Source organism: Mustela nigripes, chromosome X, assembly GCF_022355385.1.
Source record: "Mustela nigripes isolate SB6536 chromosome X, MUSNIG.SB6536, whole genome shotgun sequence".
In the NCBI taxonomy this organism is placed as follows: Eukaryota; Metazoa; Chordata; class Mammalia; order Carnivora; family Mustelidae; genus Mustela; species Mustela nigripes.
This window is the reverse complement of record NC_081575.1, coordinates 103,961,250-103,981,249: the sequence shown is the minus strand read 5'-3', so window position 1 is coordinate 103,981,249 and position 20,000 is coordinate 103,961,250. Positions and strand designations below refer to the sequence as shown.

Sequence of the window (20,000 nt, the reverse complement as noted above, 5' to 3'; positions counted from 1 at the left end):
AGCAGTAAAGGAAACAGGAGAGCAGTTTCATGCGAAGCCTAATGTAGGGGGCCTAGGTGCCTGAAGGGGGCCAAGAATAAGCACAAAGAAGGGGTGAGCCCTCCCTCCCCACCCCCGCTCCCCGCTCTGGCGCGCCTGTGCCAGCTCGTGCAGTTCTGTTTCCTAGAAGACCTTCCATATGTTATTGATTAAATTCTCACTGGGGAAGCGAGTGGGAGCTTTTATCTGCATGTCCAACTGGCGTGCAGTGGTGCCTTAGCTGTATTGACCGGCTATGGGATATGCTGGCGGTCACACTCATCTTTTCTGAAGAAGAGCACCGAGTGACGCTGGTTGTCATTCTAACTCTGCTGTGTGGCAGCGTAAATAGTCCCCTTTCTAACCAACCTGGTGGGAAAAGTCAATATCCCATCAGCAGAGGAGGTAAACACATCAGGAGCGAGGCCCTCTCCCTTCCTCCCCTGCCCCGGATTCCGGCGGCTCTTGAAATGTGCGCCCCCAGTCAGCACCTGCGCGTGTGTCATTCACATGCACGGGGCGCGGGCCGCAGCTCTGGCCTGCGGGGAGGCGGCCGCCACCGTACTCGGGGCCATTGTGGCAGATTCCCAGACTCCGATAATTAGAACTTTCACAGTGTCTTTCTGTAGTCGGCTGCCGGTGCCTCCCTCTCTCGCTTGCTCCTCAGCCCTCTTTTTCCACCCCCATTGGGCATTTAAATCCTCGCCACAAAACTTCTTGTTGTTGTTTCTTGAAAGGCAATTGATGTAATTTAGAAAAGGTTGCAGGGAACAAATGGGAACTTGTAGCTAAGGAACAAAAATCTGGAGACCCAGCTTTAGTTTTCTGGGTGTTTTGTAGATTTCAGTGTTGCTCTGTTGTTGCAGTGGGGTTTTTCTTTCTGTGGTTGATGTGCACTCCCTTCCGTGTTTCCTTCCTGATACTTTCCTGTTCCGGGGCACTGGGCAGCCTGACTTGGCACAGGCCGGCATCTGGGGGCCTGCGCATCTCATTCTGGGCGCCGGCACGCAGTCCTCCCCACTGTGGGCTTGGGCTTCTGGATACCCGGGCTTGCATTTCTTCATCCCAGATTTCCAGCTGTGTGTCCCGGGGCGAGTGACTTAACCACCCACCTTCAGCCAGCAAATGGGGATCCTAAATAAATAAATAAATGCCGGCCTTTCCAAACACCTTAAGGGGTTCCTGCGCAGCTCTGAACTAAAACTGTGTCATCTAAAGCATCCAGGAAGCCCCCCCCCCCCCCCCCAGGGATCACCCTTATCCTCAAAAGATCAGACCTCCGTGTCTCGGCCCTTACTGCTCCTTTAAATGAACCAAGGGCAGAGGTAGCAGGCTCTGGGGAAGGAAAGGAAGCCTCTCCTCTCTGGCTGGTAGAGCCCTTCTCAGAATGGGAAGGCTAGAGATGAATGGGTAACAGCGGCAGGAGACAGAGGACCAGCCGCTGCATACCCAGAGTTCACAGGCATACAGTATGGACAAAGAAGAAGGAGTCTTACCAATGGACAGGTACTCTCTGGACAGCCTACCCCTTACCTCTGTCAACAGAGGCGTTTTGTGTTGCACAGGGACACAGACCAAAGGGCCTGAAAGCCAACTGGGCCCAGCTGCTCCAGGGACTTAGCTCCAGGAGGCTCTGGCTTCCTTCGAGATGAAGTCTTTGCTGCCGCGTCCATACCTCGCACACGGTTGCGCGCATGTGCTGGGCAGCGCTGCGGGAGTGCTGGCCACAGGCTGGCTTCACCTTGGTGGCCGCAGCCCGGCCTGCACCTGCGGCTCACATCACTAGAGCGGAACCCTGCCTGTCCCACAGGGCGCTGTGTCAGCTAGGTGGTGAGCAGTGGCAGGCAGGGCAGAGGAAGAAAGGCTCCCACAGAGGAATCTAGGGGCCTCACCCACCCCCTGCATGGGACTGGCCCCGGGTGTAGACCAGCCACGGGAGCATGAGGACATCTGAGACATCTGAGAACTGCAAACCGAATCTGCGCCCTCTTCTCTAGTGCTTGACCAGTAAATAGTCAATGGTCTTTAAAGACGCTACCTCTGAAACTTGTAAATCTTTTATTTTTATTTCTTTTTAGATAAGTGGAAGAAGTTTTTTACCCCCAAAGTTCGTCAGGACTACCAAAAACTCAAGAACACTGCAGAGCAGTTCTTGGCCCGAAGTGGCTACTCTGAAGTGAACCTCAGCAAACTCTTCGCCGACTGTGCCGTGAGGCCGTGAGGGCACCCCAGAAGGGGCAGCCTGGGTGGGTGAAGACAGACGCCCGGCTTCCTGGCCACTGCACCACCTCCTCCAGACCCTACCTGCTTCTCGGCCATCACGTCTCATTTAGGACCACCGCATCTCCTGTTTGTGCGCATGGGGCTTGGGAGGGGCATTACTGACGGGGACCGGGAGACCGGGGACCGCAACAGTCGTTCGCCTGCCAAGCAGCAGAGCACATCGGAAGAGACTTCCTGTCGTAGTATGACCCCAACTACTGAAACACAGCCTAGAGCCCACTGCAAAGTGGCTGAAGAGCTGGCTGCTTCGTATTTAGGACTGGGTTTCGAGGGGAGGGGCTGGTGAGGGACGAGAAATTAATTGAGAGTGGCTGGAATGCAGGGGACCCCAGGCTTTGCCCCAGGGCCTTCAGCAGAGATGCCCCCAGAGAGAGAGATTTATGAAGCCTGGTAGGAGCGCTAACATTTTGCCTTTTCACACGCCAATTAAACCCAGTCTGAACCCAACTGTTGCCCCAGCCTCTGGCTTCAGGAGTGGCTGTCCTTTTCAGTCTTGGCTTTTATATAGGTAGCTGAGGGGGGAGATGGAGAAGCCTTGCGTTGACTAAATAGATTAAAGAGAGCTTACTTGTTTATTCAATGGGCCCAGAGCTGCCCGTGCACACCCGTACTGGGCAGGTGTTTTACACTCATTCCTTCTTTTCCCCCTTAACTAGAAAGTCCAGGTAAGGTTTATATAGTAGGAAGACACATTTAAAATAATTTGATATCCTATAACATTTCCTTTAAAATGTGTAGAGGTTGGGGAAAGGATCACTGTGTGGTGTTCAGAAGAAATTGGGAAGAGGTTTGGCGAATTAGCCCCGGTGCTGTTTTGGTTTTTTCTGTTTCGCTTTTTTTTTCCCCCCTTTCATTTCTTCACAGTGGTGCCTCTTTGCCGGAAGCCAAATGTATTTCAAGATAGCAGTCTTTCCATTCTTACAGTATGTGTGAGATTATACTAACAGAATCTATTTCCCCTGTACACTGTGCTATATATTTTTTTAAATGTCTACCTGTTTTTCTACAAGAAAAATATGTTGTGCTTCCATCCCCTCTCCCTGTCCCCTGCTTAAATAAAGTTTTCTGAAAGGAAAGCAGTTGCAGTGAATCTTTGTCAGGTGCAAAGTGTTGGCTAGAGGTGGCAGCCAGGAGTAAGGGATGACTGGAGGCCAGCCCCTTCCCAAACCTCAGCCCGGTTCGAAATCAGCTCCAAGATGCCCAAGTGATGTTTGTCCAAATGCTCTGAGTAGCATTTGGGAGAATTCCTGTGGACCTCGGATCATTTAAGAGATGAAGTAAGGTTTCTCATGTGCTTTGCTGACTTGGACAGCCAGAGAGCTAAGCCAAGAGCCCAGTGGTATCTATTTTTGGAGAACGAGACCCAGTGGCTCTTGGGAGAAAGGCCCCTCACAGGAGAAAGGTCGCTCAGCACAGACACTAGTGAATCCCCTTGTGAAAACAGTGGAGATGATACCATCTTCTGTCTTGCTTTGCTTTCTCTTTCCTCTCCCTCACTTTGTCCTCTGTATAAGGGTCCAAGCAGAGACACTTTGGGTGTAGGGCCCCGTCGCTTAATTAGTGAAAGCCTTGGCACCTCGGGCTCCGCAGCCTGTCACAAGTGAGAGCAGCCACATTGCTTCAGCAACGTGGGGGGAGTAAGTGTGGTCTTCATTGTTTCTGTCACGTAAAGTTCTGGAGATGGTTCTCCAGTGTGTGTTTCTGGAGCCCATGCCTCCACGCTGCTTTCTGAAGAGAAGGCGCATTTTCCTTGGTTTCTGGAACCTGGGTTTATGGTAAATACAAATAAGACAGTTATCCTGAACTTGGTCATCAAGAAACTCCAAGATGCTCAAATAACTTCTTATCGCTCTGTTTCTCGTCTCTGCATCTAGCTGGCAAGCACCGTGAGGTCAGGACCTGCTACTGTAGCAAGGCTAGAGAAAGTTAGAGCCAGTGTGGCCGAGGCCCAGGAATAGCTCGTGGAGCCATAGATGCTTTCTCTCTCTCTCTCTCTCTCTCTCTCTCTCTCTCTCAAAAGATTTTATCCATTCACTTGAGAGAGAGAAAGAACAAGTGGGTGAAGGGACAGAGGGAGAGGGAGAAGCAGGCTCCCCCTGAACAGGGAGCCCAGCCTGGGAGTGGGGCGAGGTTGCTGCTGCTGGATCCCAGCACCCCCAGGGATCATGACCCAAGCCAGCCAAAGGCAGCCGCTTAACCCACTGAGCCAGCCAGGTGCCCCGCCATAGATGCTTTCCTGTTCAGATGTGGAACTCCAGGTTAGTGGAGGGGCTTTTCTGGGAGGCACATAGAGAGTCCAGAATTTTACAGAAAATCGAAACTGCAACTTTGATTAAGAATTCCAGTGACTCTATCAGAACACCGGAGAAGCGCTCACTTTTCACTAGCACTCCCTCTTCTCCGAGAAAGGTTTCTAGCCCTTGATTTTTGTCAGTTGGTAGGGCAGTGGGTAGGATGGATGGGTGCAGAAATGCCACCCACGTCTTTGCAAGGGGGAGCCTACCTACGTGTCTCCACCACAGGCTGTTGGGCGAGGATCTTAAGCTCAATGCTAACACTGAGCAGCTGAAACGAGCCGGCCTCACACGCCAGAATGGCAGAGACTGTGGTGGACCAGAGTTGGCACGTCCTGTCCAAAGAAGGCAGAGGGTACTCGGTGGTGCTGGAAGGCCTGGAGCCCAGGGTGGCCCCATGAGCCGGTTTTCAAGAGAAGCCAGGAATCCCGATATTCCGTAGAGAGGCTCAAGTTTGAAGCCTTGGCAACCAATTTTTCTAAAATAAAATTTTGAACGCTGGGCCAGACTAAACCTCTAGGCTGACTTTTATCTGGGTCAGTTGGGAAACGGTACCCTAAAAGCACCCTTGCTCCTCTCAGGGTCCCATGCCTCCGGGAAGGGCACCTCTCCTGTTGAACAGAAGCAGTAGGATCTGCCCACAGGGCGCACATCTGCCTGGGACACCACTGGCTACCCCTCAGCTCGCCTTCATTTAAAGGGAGCAGAAGGGAGGCCAGAAGTCGAAAACCCTTCAGAGATCATGCTCAAGATTTTAATTTGTCCAGGAAACAGACGGAGTTAATCTTGTGACTCTTCCCCAAGACTTGGGGGCTTATCAGAGTTCCCAGACGGGGGTTCCGGGAGGGCTATGGGACGGGGATGAATTCACTGCCCTTCGCCCGCTGCTCCCTTCTCGTGCCCATCCCCACCTCTTAACCTCCAACACACGCGCGCATCAACACGCCTTTCCCAAGGCAGCATTTAAATTCGTTTGGCAGGAGATGCAAAGATCAAGGAAACTCCAGAAACACACCTCCCTATCTTGTGTCAGGGGCTTAAGAAAAAGCACACTAAGCTAAGCCCCAGACCCTCTGGTCAGACTCCCCCAGCCCCTCCATCCTGTGCTCCCATCCGAAACTTCAAGCCACCTTGCTTTCCCTCCCTGTCTCTCTCTGTCTCTCTCTGTCTCTCTCTCTCTCTCTGTCTCCCTCATTCTCTCTCCCCTCACCTAAATATTTCTTAATTGAACGCTTTGCCGTGGAGCTTCCTTATAGCAGTTTAATAGATTAACTCATCTGAGCCAGCCTCAAATTTCAGATTAAAATTCCTTCATCCCGAAGGCAGCATTATCAGGTTGTTGGAGGCTGTTTTCAAACCTTGGTTTTGAATAGCAGCGGCTCTGCATTAATTTAACCACTAAGCTAATAAGTAGGTTTCGTTTTGTTATGCTAAGCTTTATTGCTTTTCTTTTGATCAGAATGGTGTTGTTGAGCAAAGCAGCAGACAAGGCATTCTTTGATGAGGGAATTAGCGCTCCATTCTTCCTCTATTATTCATAGCACAGTGGAATATGTAAGTACCTGAGGGTGTCAAAGGAGCGCAGGTTCTATTGCAAAGTGCTCGCCTTGTTTCTCTCAATAGCTGACTATGAGATGATAAACCGCTTAATACACTGTGCTAATTGGATGAGAGCAAAAAGAGATGGGAATTAAGGCGAGGCAAAAGGAGAAAGTGCAACCAGCCTTCAATTCACTCTTTCACCACTTTACCAGCACCAAAGGAGGCACAAGCTTTCTATAAGCAGACTAGAGGTTTTGTGCGGAGATAAAATGAACGTGTTAGTGGATTCAAGTAATACACTAATTATTGCACAGTATAAATACCACTACTGGTTTTATAACAGGGAGGTAAACTTCTTTTGAGAGGGTTATAGGATTGCTTGGCAGTGGTGTAGAACCTAATAAGGGCCCAGAGTAATAACCCCCTGGATTAACAAAATTGCTGCTTGCAGAAGTATGATTCAGGCTTTTACGAAGATTTCCGGAGAATTGAATAAAAATGACTGAATGACATTTCGTAATGTATAACTGGTAATCGCTCCCTTTTCTTTAAAGGAAAAAATGTATACTTCAAAGTGGACCGTTAATAACGTCCAGAGACAACACAACTTTTTTCCTTTGAAAAATTCTGCCCCCCCCCACCACCACCATGGCAGGTAGCGGGTTTCCTACTCCCCACCTCCAGCCAGCCTGCCACTGGCAGTGAAATACGCAGTTCCTCCCTGGGACTCAGGGTTCCAAAATACCCTCTTAGGCCCCGTTAAAGACCCCCTCCATCCACACACACTGTTGTGTATACACATGCACACATGCTCACGTACACATTTTTTTGCCCTCTAAATGCAACCTCAACGGACCCGTGTATACTTTTCTTCCCTCTAACATCGGCCCCCTCTTCTAATCCAGTAAGATCGCTACACTCAAAATGATATGAAAAGGAGGACTGTGGGTGCCTTGTGTCTGGGTTGTACAAATCCAAAACAACAGTAATAAATGTTTGCCCTGATTAGGGAGAGGAGTGGGCTAATAGGAAGGGGGAAAAAATGGGAAACTGGCTGGGGCCAATACTGGTGACTTTAGCTGAACTCTGAGTTTCAAGTCCCAAACCTTCTCCAGTAGTCCCTCTCTCTAATTCACCTAACTTCCGTCTTACCCACCACAAACCTAGGATCCCCACCCCAACCGTCTGCCTTCCAGGCCATGGGTGGTTGGTGACAGAAGAACACAGGGGCACCTTCTGATAATACTATGACAATCTTAATCCCTTCTTGCCTTTCCTTCCAGGGCCTGATCCAGATCTGGCCGGCCTGTCTGAAAATGTAGCAAGTTAACTTTCCCCTTCTCTCACCCTTCCCACAGAGTCTCCCGATCACCCCTCATCCCAGGATTCTGTAGGGGTGGCCCTGGGAAAGCAGGTGGTGGCGCATTCTGCCCTGGGTGTGACAGGGGACAGCCATGCCCCCATCGCTGGGGCTCTCCTGAACTCCCCTGGGCTCGGCATGTCCTCCAGGATGGAAGAGGTTTGCTTAAGGTTGGGGGGGGGGGTCAGCCGCTCCCATCATTGTGACTACATTCCCAGATATTGGGGCCAAATTGGGTTGCCATTCATTAATAATGCTCACAATAAGATTAAATCATTCTGGAAAATCTCATAAAATCCCCCTAAGTACGCTCCAGTGGCTCTTTCCAATCCCCATCATTCAGCACTTGGGGAGGTTTGGAAGGAGAAGAAAATTGGTTTCTTTGCTTTTAATGCTGCTTTGAAAAGATACTCAGGGTTTGTCATGCGTGACATGTCACATGTTTAATGTGGACTTGCTGGAAGTCAGGGGGTCTTTAGCGTGTGATATTTATGGGGAATATTAAGTGCAGAATGAGGTCCCTCCAGCTGGGGAAAGTTGAAAGAATAGGAGGCCCAGGACCGGGCTTGTTTGTGGCATCAGAATGACATAGGATTAAGAGTTTGTAAAACAAGGCAAGGGGTTCTCATTGGCCAGTAATAAATGTAATCCTTGGAGGTAATTTCACGCAATTTGCTTCTGCTCCATGGAAGGGTCAAATGAGAAAAAATGACTTAAAAAAGAGTTCATTAACAGGAAGAATGGTACTGTTTCTCGTATAACATCCAACTGGCAGTCTAGAGAGGAAAAAAAGCCGTACCTAAACAAAAAGCCAAAATCGAGGGAAAATTGATATTGACCACCAAAAAAAAAAAATCTAGGACGTCGCCTCCCCCTCACTCATTCCCTCTTCTCCTGCCCTCCCCTATCCCCACCTCCAACTCCGGAGTAACCCTGCCCACCCCAGGAAAGGGGCCTTCACACCGGGAGATCCTGTGGAGTCTGGAGGTTTGAGGCACTCAGATCGCGAGGGGACGTCCTAGAAAGTTCCCGCCTGGCCTGCTAAACTCGAGAAAGGGGTGTGAGGCCGCAGTGGCTGAAAAGAGGTGGTGGGAGGGCCCGCTCCCCCTGGCCCCAGGCCGGGCTTCTGCTTTCGAGCTCCGTCCTTGTGAGTCCGGAGCCCGGGCTCGGCGGCGGTGGCCCCACCCGACGGCCCAGGGCCGGAAAGCAGCCTCGGCCCCGAAGCCCGTGGGCGCCTTCCCCAAAGTTCCCAGCAGGCGGGGGCTCCGGATTTCAGCGCTGGGGCGGGCGGGGGGTGGGGGGGCGACCCGAGGGCACCCGGGCCCGAGAGCGGCAGCTGCTGAGCGGGTTATCCGCCCCCGAGTTGCCGCCGACCTCTGCCCGACCCCGCACCTGCCCCTAGGCCGCGCACACTTGCACTCCCTGCCGCAAGGGGACCCGCCCCCCTTCTGCGGGGCGCAGCCCGGGAGCGCGCGCCGAGCGGGACGGCAGGCCCGGAGACTCGCCCCCGCCCCCGCCCCCCGCGGCGCCCGACTGGCCCACGGCCTGGCGGGGCGGCTGGCACCCGCTCCGCGAGCCCGGTAGTCACGCCGCGGCGGCACCCCACCCCCAGCCTGCCCCTCTCCCCAAAGGTCCGGCGCGCTAATTACTACAAATTGAAACTAATTAAGCTTCTCTTCCCTTTCCCATCACCCTGGGAGCATCGGCGAGACCCAGCCCCCGCGGGCGGGCTTCCCCCGCGGTCACCGGGAGGGGCGCAGGAAGGGCCGAGGCGAGGGAGGGAGAAGCCACGGTTCCGGCGCAGGGAGTAGTGCGCCGAGGGGGTTACGGATTGCAAATCTGATCGGGTCTCCTCAAGAAACCTGAGTTGTTTAGATTTTTTTAAACGTATACATTTGCCAATGCCTGGATAAGTGATGTAATGACATTTGTCGAGTTAAGATCTGCCACTTGGATACCCCTCGCTGCCTTTCCATCACTGTTTCTGCGTTCTTCTCTCTCTCCCTCTCCCCATCTCTCTCTCTCTCTTTCACACACACACACACACACACACACACACACACACACACACCGGCGCGCGCGCGTGCACACACACACCCTCCTCCCCGTGGGTATACACTATGGAGCCCGCCCCCTCGGAAGCCAGCGCCTCGGCTTCCTGCTCTCGCCATTACCTGTCATCTCGGACTGCGCGCTTCCTTGCTACGTGGCACTTTCCACGAACAGTTTCCTTCACCTTCCAAGCCAAGACTCCTGCTCGCTTCAACTTTCTATCTCCACCGTCAACAATGCCTACAGTCCACCCACCGCCCACCATGCAGCCCAACCCACGTCCGTGGCCACGCACTCTCAGCTCCCGCTGCGGCACGACCCGGGGGAGGCAAGATGCGGCGGCAAGCGCTGCGGCGGCGTCCTTAACTCGTGGACGAAACCCGAATGCCTTCGAGGATCAGATTCAAACCTGGGGCCTCTGCCAGGAGAACGCGCTCGCAGATAAACTGAGAAGGTGCCTGAGCGCTGGAACCCACCCCTGGCCTCTGGGGGGCCCCCAGTGTGCTGACCCCACAGCGCCTGCATAGAGCATTCACACTTCCTTTTGTTAAACATATAATTTTTTTTTTTATTTTGAGCGTGACACTTCTCCACTAGATAGCAAGGAAAAGTGATAACAATTACACATTACACAAAAGTACTGTACCATTGCCTTTATCTTGAAGGTTTCGGAAGCCTCTACAGTTAATAAGTTAAATAAAGGGCTTGAGTACATAAATATTTGTCTAGGAACCCTACCGTATCTACAACACAGTAAGAATCTACAGGAGGACAAACTTTTACCATACCACGCTGAGTGCAATTGCGTTATAACATTTCAAATATACAAAGCTCTGTTCTTTTTTTTTTTTTTTAATAACAATGGTATGTACAGAATCAATAATCACAGTTTGGTGACTTCAACAGTCCATATTCTAGCAGAGTATTTCCCTTTGGTTTGATATAAAAACCTTGGTTGGTGTATGATAAAGAAGAGAACAAGAACAAGACGCCCCTTTCTGTTAAGTGCACTGTTAGCTATCTTACAGATTCGCGTTCGCTTCCCTGGCCCTGGCTTCACACCGGGGCCCACGCTTGGGAGATCAACTTAGAGCGCCAAAATGCTGTTAAAAAAGAAAAAGCTAAGTGGGGTGCCAGGAGGAAGAGAGGTTGGGTTTTTAAATTTTTTAACTTCAATACCAGGCGTCTTGGAGAGAAAACCTCTCCGATATTTTCAGCAAAGTAAGAACGGGAGAGAGTGGGCGTTCGAGTGGGAGCGAGGTTGGCAGTGGCGGGGGAGGGGGCAGGGGCGGGTGGACAGCCAGCCGAGGAGGTGCCACGTCCGGTAGCGCCAGGGGCTGCCTTGCCCGCATCCAGGCTGCTGCGAAGGCGGCTGCGCTCTCTCAGTGCCGTCTCGGGAGTGTGCTGGTCCTCTGTTTCCATTTGGTCTTGAGTGGTGCTGAGTGAGGTGACCTTTCGGGGTGCGCCCGGGGCGCGAGGGTGGAGGGCAGCCTTTAGCACACCTCCTTGCCCGTGCTGGTGCCCGGCAGGATGTTGAGCTGCGTGAGCTGCGCGGCGTGCTCCTTGGCCTTGAGCCTCAGCGCCGCTATGCTAGAGGCGCGTCTGTCTGCGGCCGCAGTGGCCGGGTCGGCCAGCGCGCCCGAGGCCACCGCGCCCTCCACGGCGGGCGTGGGCTGTCTCAGGAGCGCGGCCGCGGTCGACGCGCTGGTCAGGGGGGCCATGGTGGAAAAGAGCCTGCAGGGAGAGCAAACAGCGCGGTCACGGCCTCGGGAGCTGAGCGCGGGGCCGGGGGGGGGGGGGGGGTCAAGGGGGCAGGGAGAGGGGCGGGCGGGCTGCATTTCCCGCCGCCTCCCACCCGGGGAGCAGAAAGCCATAGGAGGGTGCAGACGGGCGTCGCCAGAAGCAGCCCTGAGCCGCAGGGCTAGGGTGGGCCATGGGCTGGGGTACAGGTGGGAGGCTAGGGTGCTCTGAGAGGGCTTTACTAGAGCAGGGAACCGATGGTGTGTGGCGGGGGTGGGGCGAGGCCCAAGGGCCAGGTATCCAGAGGGGATCTGATCCAGGGCGGAGGCAGGTCCCGTGGCCCAATACCCAATGGCCCCATTGCCTGGATTCTGCGCTTTCGCATAAGAAGGGGCTGTATTCTCAGGCCGGGAGCTCCAGTGGCCAGGAGAGAAAAGAAAGACAAAGAGGAAAAGAAGAGAGATGGAGGGAGAAGTAAAAAAGAGAAAGAAGGGAGAAAGTGGGATCAAAACCGATCAAGACTAATGCTGCAGACTTTGTACTCTCCCTAGGGCGCCTTGGCCGGGGACTCCACTTGCTCGGAAAAGCTGGACTGGTTTGCTGGCCTTCCCGCCGACACGGCCACCCTCCCGCGGCAGACTGAGCCGCCAGTGCCCAGCCAATGACCGCGAGGTGGGGGTGGGGGGCGCCCGCCTGTTGATTTCCGCTCGACAGGCCGCTCTGACCCGCCAGCCGCCCAGCGTCCCGGCGCGGCAACACTCTTTCCCCATCGCCTTCCCTGCGTCCCGCAGCCTCTTACCCAGAGAACCCCGAACCCGCGACCCCCCCCCGCGCGCTCGCGGTGCACGGCAACGTGCAAGCCTCGGACCCCAAGTCTGGGATCCCAGTCCACGCCACCAACTCCAGGCGGCGCCGGGATTGCTCCTTGTGGCGCCTCCACACGCTTTCTCACAACACAGCGGACCTGCAGCTGAGGCCAGAGCCACCCCCCCCCCCCCTGCCACCCGCCACCCCCAAACCCCCTCATGTCCCCCCCTCCCCCCTGCCAGGGTTCTGGCTCCGAACTCCCGCAGTGGCAACTCGGAGTTTCCACGATTAGAAATGAGCCCACTAGGGATTGAGGACAGCCTCCTACTTATCCCAAGTCACACTCCACCCTTCATGCCACCCCCACCGCACTCCTCTTGCAACCGCTCCAAATCTCTAAGTCTGGTACTCCAGCCATGGTCTGCCAGCTTTTACAAGTCACTTGTCCGAAGGAAAAGGGGGTGGGGGTAGCGTTGGTTCAAGGGACCCAGGACTTAAAGTTGTTTTCCCAGAAAAAATGAAGTGTGGCCTAGAGGGGGTGTGTAAGATGCCCCGGTTCCATAGGTAAACTGAGTCACTAACTACACTTCAGTGCACTGTTTATTTTATCGGTTCGTTACATGAAACTACTTTTACTGTCTTTTTTTGAAACTTTTCTCTAAGATGATTTTTGTTAAGTGGCTGCGCAGTTGGATGAATCTGTTATTTCTTTGTTCTCCCAAAGAGAGATCATTGAAGCTGCATTCAGTTTTATTTTCACTGCACTTTCCAACTTAATACATCCCTCCTTTGTTTCTTTGTCTGGGTGATTATACAGACTTTTTATTTCACCATTCGATGCTCATTTAAAGAAAGGATATTATAATATACGATGAACTGTTTCTTTTATTTCGTTGTCTTGTGCTGCCGTGAGGGTGGGGGGGGGTGTTGCACATATGGGGGTATGGTTGGCAGCGGGTCATTTGAGTGACAGAGAAGTTAGAGTCTGGGGAAGAAGAAAGAATTCTTTGCACCCAGAGGGCTGGTGGCTCCAGGGCTCCTGTGGAAACCAGAACTGTGTTCCTCTGCCAGGCTTTGGGGTATGGGGAAGGATTTTTGCAAAATCTGGAGTCATCTCACCTCCGTAGGATACACCTGGGCACCGTTACACACATACCAGCTATGGCCTGAGTGGTTGCTGCCTTCAGCTGGTACTTGTACAGCTCTCACTGAACACTCCCAGGTGACAGGGCGGTTGTTACTGCCACCACCCTCCCCTTTGCTGCTCAGTCCCAAGTCATTCCCTTCGAGATCCACACTGTCTGAGGCAAAATTAGAGAGTATTTTCTTTGGCTAAATCTCTGCGGGTTGGCCAAAGAGCGAAGATGTGCGTGGCCGCGGCCTGTCTCCGGCCTCCTCCCTGACCCCAGCCTCCGTGTGTGTATGAGACAGACAGACAGACAGACAGACTCCCCGAGGCCGCGCGTTACCTGCCGAACGCAGGGCTGATGAAGGCCGGGTGTCGGAACACAGCGGCTCCGAGGAAAGTGCTCAGGCCCAGCGGCGCCCCGCTGGGCGGCAGGCTGGCCGAGCCTGGAGGCGGAGGTAGGCTCGGGAAGGCGGCGGCAGCCGCGGCAGCGGCGGCCGTCCAGGCCGAGTCAAGCGCTGGGTGGTGCGGAGGGAAGGGGCTTGCATCCAGGTAGGGGCTCAGCGGGTGGGTGGCCGAGAGCGGCCCGGGGAAGGGCAGCCCGGGAGGATGGGTCTGCGCGCCCGCCTTCTCCCGCTTGCGCCACTTCGCCCGACGGTTCTGGAACCAGACCTGCAAAGCGGAGAGAGCCGCGGTCGGCGGGCGCTGGGGGCGCGCCCCGGCCTCCTCCCCGCCCCCCACCCCAGTGCCGCGGGGCCCTTTCTTCTTTCCACCGCGGCTGGAGCCCACTCGCCCCTCTCTGGCCTCCGGCTATTCAACGACACCTCTGGGGCCAAACCCGAACGTAAAGCCAGCAGGAAACACGGGGCCGGCAAAGCCTTTCCAGCAGCGCGTATTTGAAACAGCCTAGTTCCTTTCCAAGTTGGAAGAAAGTGGTCAGAGAGTTTAGAGAGGGTGAAACCGAGGTTTAAACGTCGCCTCGGCCATCTGCTTGCGGGGCAGCTTTAAACACGTCGCTTAAACCTCTCTCAGCCTCAGTTTTCTAATCTGTAAAATGGTGATATTAAAACTGCTGTGTGGAATGTATAACGTGTAAAGCATGTGCAAGCTCGCCGTAGCCTGGGACTCTTGGCAGTGGGCAGCCACCCAGAGATGAACACACATGGGCTCTCCGTTGCCTGTCAGCGGTTCCCGCCTATTTCAGGTTTACCCAAGAGCTGGCAAAACCCCCGCTGTGTTGAAAAGGGGATCTCGGGGAGGCGGTTCATTTATTCTTTCCAGAAATATTTGTTGAACACCTAAGAGCACTAAGCTGGGTTCTGGGGCTTGGGGAAAGCTGGGCGGGCAGGAAAAGCTGGGTTTGCCCCAGCAAACAAGCATACAGTGTAGAGCAGTTCTCTGGGAAAGGAAATATAGGGCCTGTGGCCTGCCATCCGCGGGGGCTCCGGCGGGGCCTGCTTCCCGCCAGGAAGGCGCTGACTGCCAGGCCCAGGTATGCAGCAAACCGTGGACCAACAGAAATCAGAGCGCGGACTACCTGTAGACTTCACACATCTTCAGAGCTAACAAGTCCTTGATTTCTTTGCGGGATGTGGTTTAAACAGGTTATTTAAATAAGACAGTTCTAGGCTTGGGGGAGGTTTCCAGCATAAGGTATCTTCCTAATTGTTAATAGAAAGCTGTTTTAGTAGAGACCTTCACCTGAGATGTGGCAGCTACCATAGTCTAAAAATAACTCCCAGAAGCATGAAATTATTTTTATGTGACCTGCTCATCACACCCACAGCTAATAAGATATGCTCCTTCTCCCCTGAAGGCATTAATATTTTTAGGCTTGGGGTGATGCCTGCACACGAGTCTAAAAATTAAGAATGAACTCCAGGACTCTCCAGAGTTATATGAAAATATAATGTAAATGATCCCAGAGGGCTCGGTGTGTTTTTTTTAATTGAAAGACATCCGTGCCTTTCATATATACACACTTGGAAGTTGTCCTACTAGCCCTGGGAGCTAAGCTGGGCTCGCCTTCTAGACAGCCCCCTATGACAAGAGAAGTCGAGAATCCACATCAGTTGATTATTTCAAACGCTACTGAAAAGGGGGCCATCCATAAGATGCCACAGCCCTCAAACAATCTATTTGTGAATTAGAGAAACACTCTAGTGCAGAAATTCAGAGGGGCTTGGAAAAGTAAGACTAGATGGGACCAGGCTGGGTGGGCAGCTTTTGTGTATCCAAATCTGTCTAGACGAGAATATCCGCCACTCTCCGATGGCAGTGAAAGGAGTGGAGGAGGGGAGGGGGGCAGGGGAGGCAGAATGCCCTCAAAGAACGTGGAAACCTTTTACAGACAGATCGTCTCTCCCGGCTCAACTGCAATCATCAAGATGTCTCCCTGCAATTCCTCATTATTGAATTAATACCTCTGAGGCCCCCCAAAGGTAAACGAAAGGGCTCTAATAATTCATATTCACTTAATTACATCTTCTCCAGTGAATAGGGAGAGAGGAGAAGGGGAGGGGGCGCTCTCTTTCTTTTTAAAAGTTATTTAACTTTCCCACGACTCGTTCCCCTGAGCTGAAAATACGGAGTTGCTGTCACATCTCTGTTTGACAATGGAGAAATGTGTCAACAGAAAGGAGGGGACAGGCCTCATCATTAGCCCTCTAATGCAAGAAGCTGTTGTGTATTAAATGAGCCATATGGAATTTATTGTGCTTTATCAGCGCTTGATTTTGACTGTAAAGTGATTCACTCAGCTCCTAACCCAGGGACATCTGTTTTCTGTTGGCCATCGGGGCTGCCCAGTGTTGATCGTCTCTTTGGTTATGAGGCCTGGGTTCGGAAATGCACTCTGGTATGGGGCTGCAAACACCTTTAATAGCATTGCACTCACTCCCTATTAGATCAATGTGGGCTCATTGCTATAAAAAATGGGAAATCAAATAGCATTAGCCAGCTCCTTGTGCGGGCGGAGGGGAAATCAAACAGCATTTTGCCTTCAAATGGCCCTGTTTGTTCTAGCACTAAGTGGGCTTTTATGAAGCCCGATTGGAGACTTAATCGCAGCCAAATACCTGCTTGGAGCTGAGCGGATTTGTCTAACAACCAAATCCATGCTCCATCCCATTATTTCAATCAGGAAAAGTCAGTCCTCCGATTGTTTCCTACAGGGGCCATGGAACCGGGGGGCTCCTGACTGCAGTGCTGAGACCCTGAAATCCCTCTTCTGCTCCTAGACCCCTTCTTCAAGGCTCCCAAACCCAGAAACCTTCCCTTCCAAACCCAGGTCTTCACATTTCCGTCTTTTTGTGCATGAGTGTTTGGGTCGATTTTTTTTTTTTTTTTCTGATTCTTCTTTTCTTCGTTTTATTAAGGGGTCTCAACCCACCCCAATTCATCCCCCCCCCCCTCCCACTCTTCTCCCCTCCCCGCCCCTCCCCCTCCCTCCTCTCTCTCTCTCTCTCTCTCTCTCTCTCTCTCTCTCTCTGCTGGTGCAGCTCACCTGGACTCGGGCCTCAGTCAAATCCAGCCTCATGGCCAGTTCCTCCCTATAAGAAAGCGACACACAGACAGGAGGTCACAGCAGGCTCCGGCAAGCCCTCTCAGCCACCTTCCCCTTGCTGGCAGGCCTCCGCCATTAGGGTCTCCCCTGGCTGCCTGCCTCACCCCCACACAGATGGGCCTCAGGAGCCCTTCACCACCGAAATGCCTACTGTTTGAAAACATAAAAAACACACAACACATTGCTGGGTATAAGATATTATCTTGTATCATACTATATTCAAGAGTGACAGGGGTGGCTTCTTGAGTCCATAAACCTAACTGGTACTCGGATTCCCCCTCAATCTCCCGTAAGCCAGAGTTGTACAAGAAACACACATGCACACAATGCTTACTGCCTGTTCTGGCCTAATGTTACATGGGAGAAGAACTCAGTATTCAACCAAAAATTATTTTCCTGCCCTTGGTGTCTTTCTGCCTTGAAATTTTTTTCTACCTCCCCCCACCCCATTCTCCCCCTCCTTCTCTCTCTCTCCCTCTCCAGCTCTTTGCCTTTCCCTCCATCTCTCCCCCCTCCCGCCCCCTCCCTCCCTCCCTCGAGCCTTAGGTCATACTCCCCATTACCCTCTGGAGATATGTTAAGCTTGTTAAGAGTTCAGTGGGGTAATTTTTTGATTAAACAAAATTCTGCGCACCTCCTGACTCCAGTGCCCACTACAAACCCTGCCCATCTCAGGGGAAGTCAATTTAACTGAAACCCTACCCCGTCATTGCCGTTATTACTGCGACAATTAAGGCAAATAGGAAACCATTAAGATGCTGTAAAATGGCTTACGACCTGTTTACCGAAAATATGAGCTCCAGAGAATAATTGGCTCTACCCCCGCTACTATGAAAGATTGGGGGCCACCCCAGCCTGGGACCCGGGTCTGCACTGCCCGCAGGGCACAGGTCCACACCTGGAACTTCAGGGCCAGGAGAGGAAACCGGGTCACCGAGCGCTTTCCCTTGCCTCCCGCTGCCGTGAGCACCAGCAAATCTAAAGCCACACTTGTGGCCGGCTCCCCCACCTGAGCCCAGGAACTCTAGGTAACCCCCAGTGGGAAAGAGGAGGGCACAGGCTGCCGGAGTGGAGCTGCTCGCCTTCCAGCACGCTGGTTCCCCCTGGAGAAGCTAAGAAAGGGCAGACCTGGATGCCCGGCGATACCTCATCATTTTCTTCTTTTGAAACACACATGTGTCACAAATGCAAAAAGCAGGGCGGCCACTTAGCCAGTTGGTAGCACACACCGATTTTGAAATTTATGTTCTTTTTAAAGATGATGAGGGACTGGATGGTATAGGGGAGGACCAAGTGTAGTGCCTGCCGGCATCAGAGCCACTTCTTTTTCATGACTGCTTAAGAGAGTTTGGCAATTACTCGCCAGATCAGCGTCACTTTAGAGTTGGCTCCGGCCTCCTGAGCTCTGAGCCGGGATTCCTCCTCCGGCTCAAAGGGGCGGCCAGCCTTCCGCTTCTAAACCGCTGATGGAAAAGCTGCACGCGTCTTGAGCGAAGGAGCTGCCTGAGCTTGACAAGCTGCTGCGCCAGGCAGATACCCATCGGTTTCTTCCTACCCACGGAGGGAAGTTTGCCCTGCCCCTGGCTCCTCTCCACGTCTGAGCCCAGACCTTGACCTTCGGTGGGAGAGGAAGCCTCCCCCACCGCCGGCCAGCGCCCCAGGTTGGATGAACCAGTCATCTCACCTCTTTCCCCAAACAGTCCGGCAAGAGGAAAGTGGACCGTGACCAGGCGGAACACCCCGGCTGGACAGCCGTCCAAAGAGAAAAATCCCCCTCCCCGCGCCGTGTTGTCTCCCGACCGCCAGGCTGCCAGCAATCCCGGCCCGCCCCTGTAAACCCGCGTACAGTAAACGAGTGCTGGGCTTAACGCGCGTGTGCGAAGAGAGCACAGGGACCAGCGGGGAAGACCCTGGCTGCTGCCCCCGCGATGTGCAGATACCAAACCCTGCCCAGTGCTGACTTGCTCCCGTTATTTCAGAAGTCCTCAAACGACAGAACTGGAATCTTTTTAAAGGCCTTCTCCGCAGGCACGGGCTCCAGCTTCACTGTGAACAGCGAACAGCGTAACTGATACGCACCAGGCTCCTGGGGCATCAGGCGGGGGTGGCGAACGCGCACCACACAGCGGCCAAAAATAGCCCCTGTTTTTGCTTCCTGAGCCTGGCCTGGGGCCTGGCCGGGACCGCAGCGCCTGGGGTCCGGCGTCTGTGCTCTGGGGAGCGCGTGCCTCCAAGGTGGCGCTTTCGAGCACTCTTTGGAGAGGCTGTTTTTCTCTAACTAAAACTTGTAATTTGACAAAAAAAATTTTTAAAAATTAAACTGGAGAGACTTTGGGAAGGAAAGGAGTGATCCCAGTCCAAACTTAAAGCGCGGAGTAGGGGTAGGGTTGGGTGGGCGTAGTTTTTTGTGAGTAGGGGTGGGTGCGCTGGGAGGACACACCTGGGTAGAGTTCAAGAGCCAAGTCCCTGCCCCGAACCCGGGGCCCCCGCCCGCCCGCCTTCCCTCTCCGGGGCCCGCTGGCGCTCTCTCCGAGCTACCGCCGCGCCCGCCCCTCTCGCGTACCTGGTGAAGACGTCTGGGTAGTGCGTCTTCTGGAAGGCCCGCTCCAGTTCTTCCAGCTGGTAGCTGGTGAACGTGGTGCGGTAGCGCCGCTGTTTGCGCTTCAGCAGCCCCTCCTCCGAATCGCTGCCCGCCGACAGGCACACGCTGTCCTCGCCGTCCTTGCCCTCGGCGTCCTCTGGGTGCAGCAGGAGCTCCTCCTTGGGCGATAGCTCGCCTCCCTCGGTGGCCACGGCGGCGGCGGCCGCGGCGGCGGCGGCGGCGGCCACCCCGCCAGTGGAGGCCACGGCGCAGCGCCGGGGCTCCTTGAGCAGCGCGCGGGCGTCGTCCTCCAGCAGCTCCTCCTCGTCGTCCTCCAACAGCTCCTCTTCCTCGTCTTCGTCCTCTTCATCCTCCAGCAGCTCCTCCTCGTCGTCCTCTGCGCCCGTACCGCCGCCCGCCGCCTGGGCGCCACCGGGGCCGCTGGCCGCGCCGAGGCGCTCGTCCGGGTGCGCGGCGCCCCCCGGGCCACCCAGCTCGTCCAGCGCGGGCGGTGGCGGCACGAAGGGCCCCCCGTTGCCGCGGCGCCTGTACGGCCCGGGCGGGGGCCGCCTCCTCCAGGGCGCCGCGGCGGCGGCGGCGGCGGCCGCAGCAGCTGCTGCGGCGGCGGCCAC

General features: G+C 54.2%; 2 protein-coding genes across 2 annotated transcripts in view; one reads left to right on the top strand and one right to left on the bottom strand.

Annotated features, from left to right (window-relative positions):
* Nucleotides 1-3,371, top strand: part of POLA1 (DNA polymerase alpha 1, catalytic subunit) — a 311,518-nt gene extending 308,147 nt beyond the window's left edge. The window contains exon 37 of the mRNA XM_059385000.1: nt 2,097-3,371. Within this exon, the coding sequence (XP_059240983.1) occupies nt 2,097-2,239 (143 nt within the window). The 3' untranslated portion in view covers nt 2,240-3,371. The remainder of the gene's footprint in view (nt 1-2,096) is intronic.
* A 7,671-nt stretch (nt 3,372-11,042) lies between these two features.
* Nucleotides 11,043-20,000, bottom strand: part of ARX (aristaless related homeobox) — a 15,911-nt gene continuing 6,953 nt past the window's right edge. The window contains exons 4-7 of the mRNA XM_059385293.1: nt 19,351-19,984; nt 16,728-16,773; nt 13,566-13,894; nt 11,043-11,283 (exon numbers count right to left, since the gene is read on the bottom strand). Of these exons, the coding sequence (XP_059241276.1) occupies nt 11,043-11,283; nt 13,566-13,894; nt 16,728-16,773; nt 19,351-19,984 (1,250 nt within the window). The remainder of the gene's footprint in view (nt 11,284-13,565; nt 13,895-16,727; nt 16,774-19,350; nt 19,985-20,000) is intronic.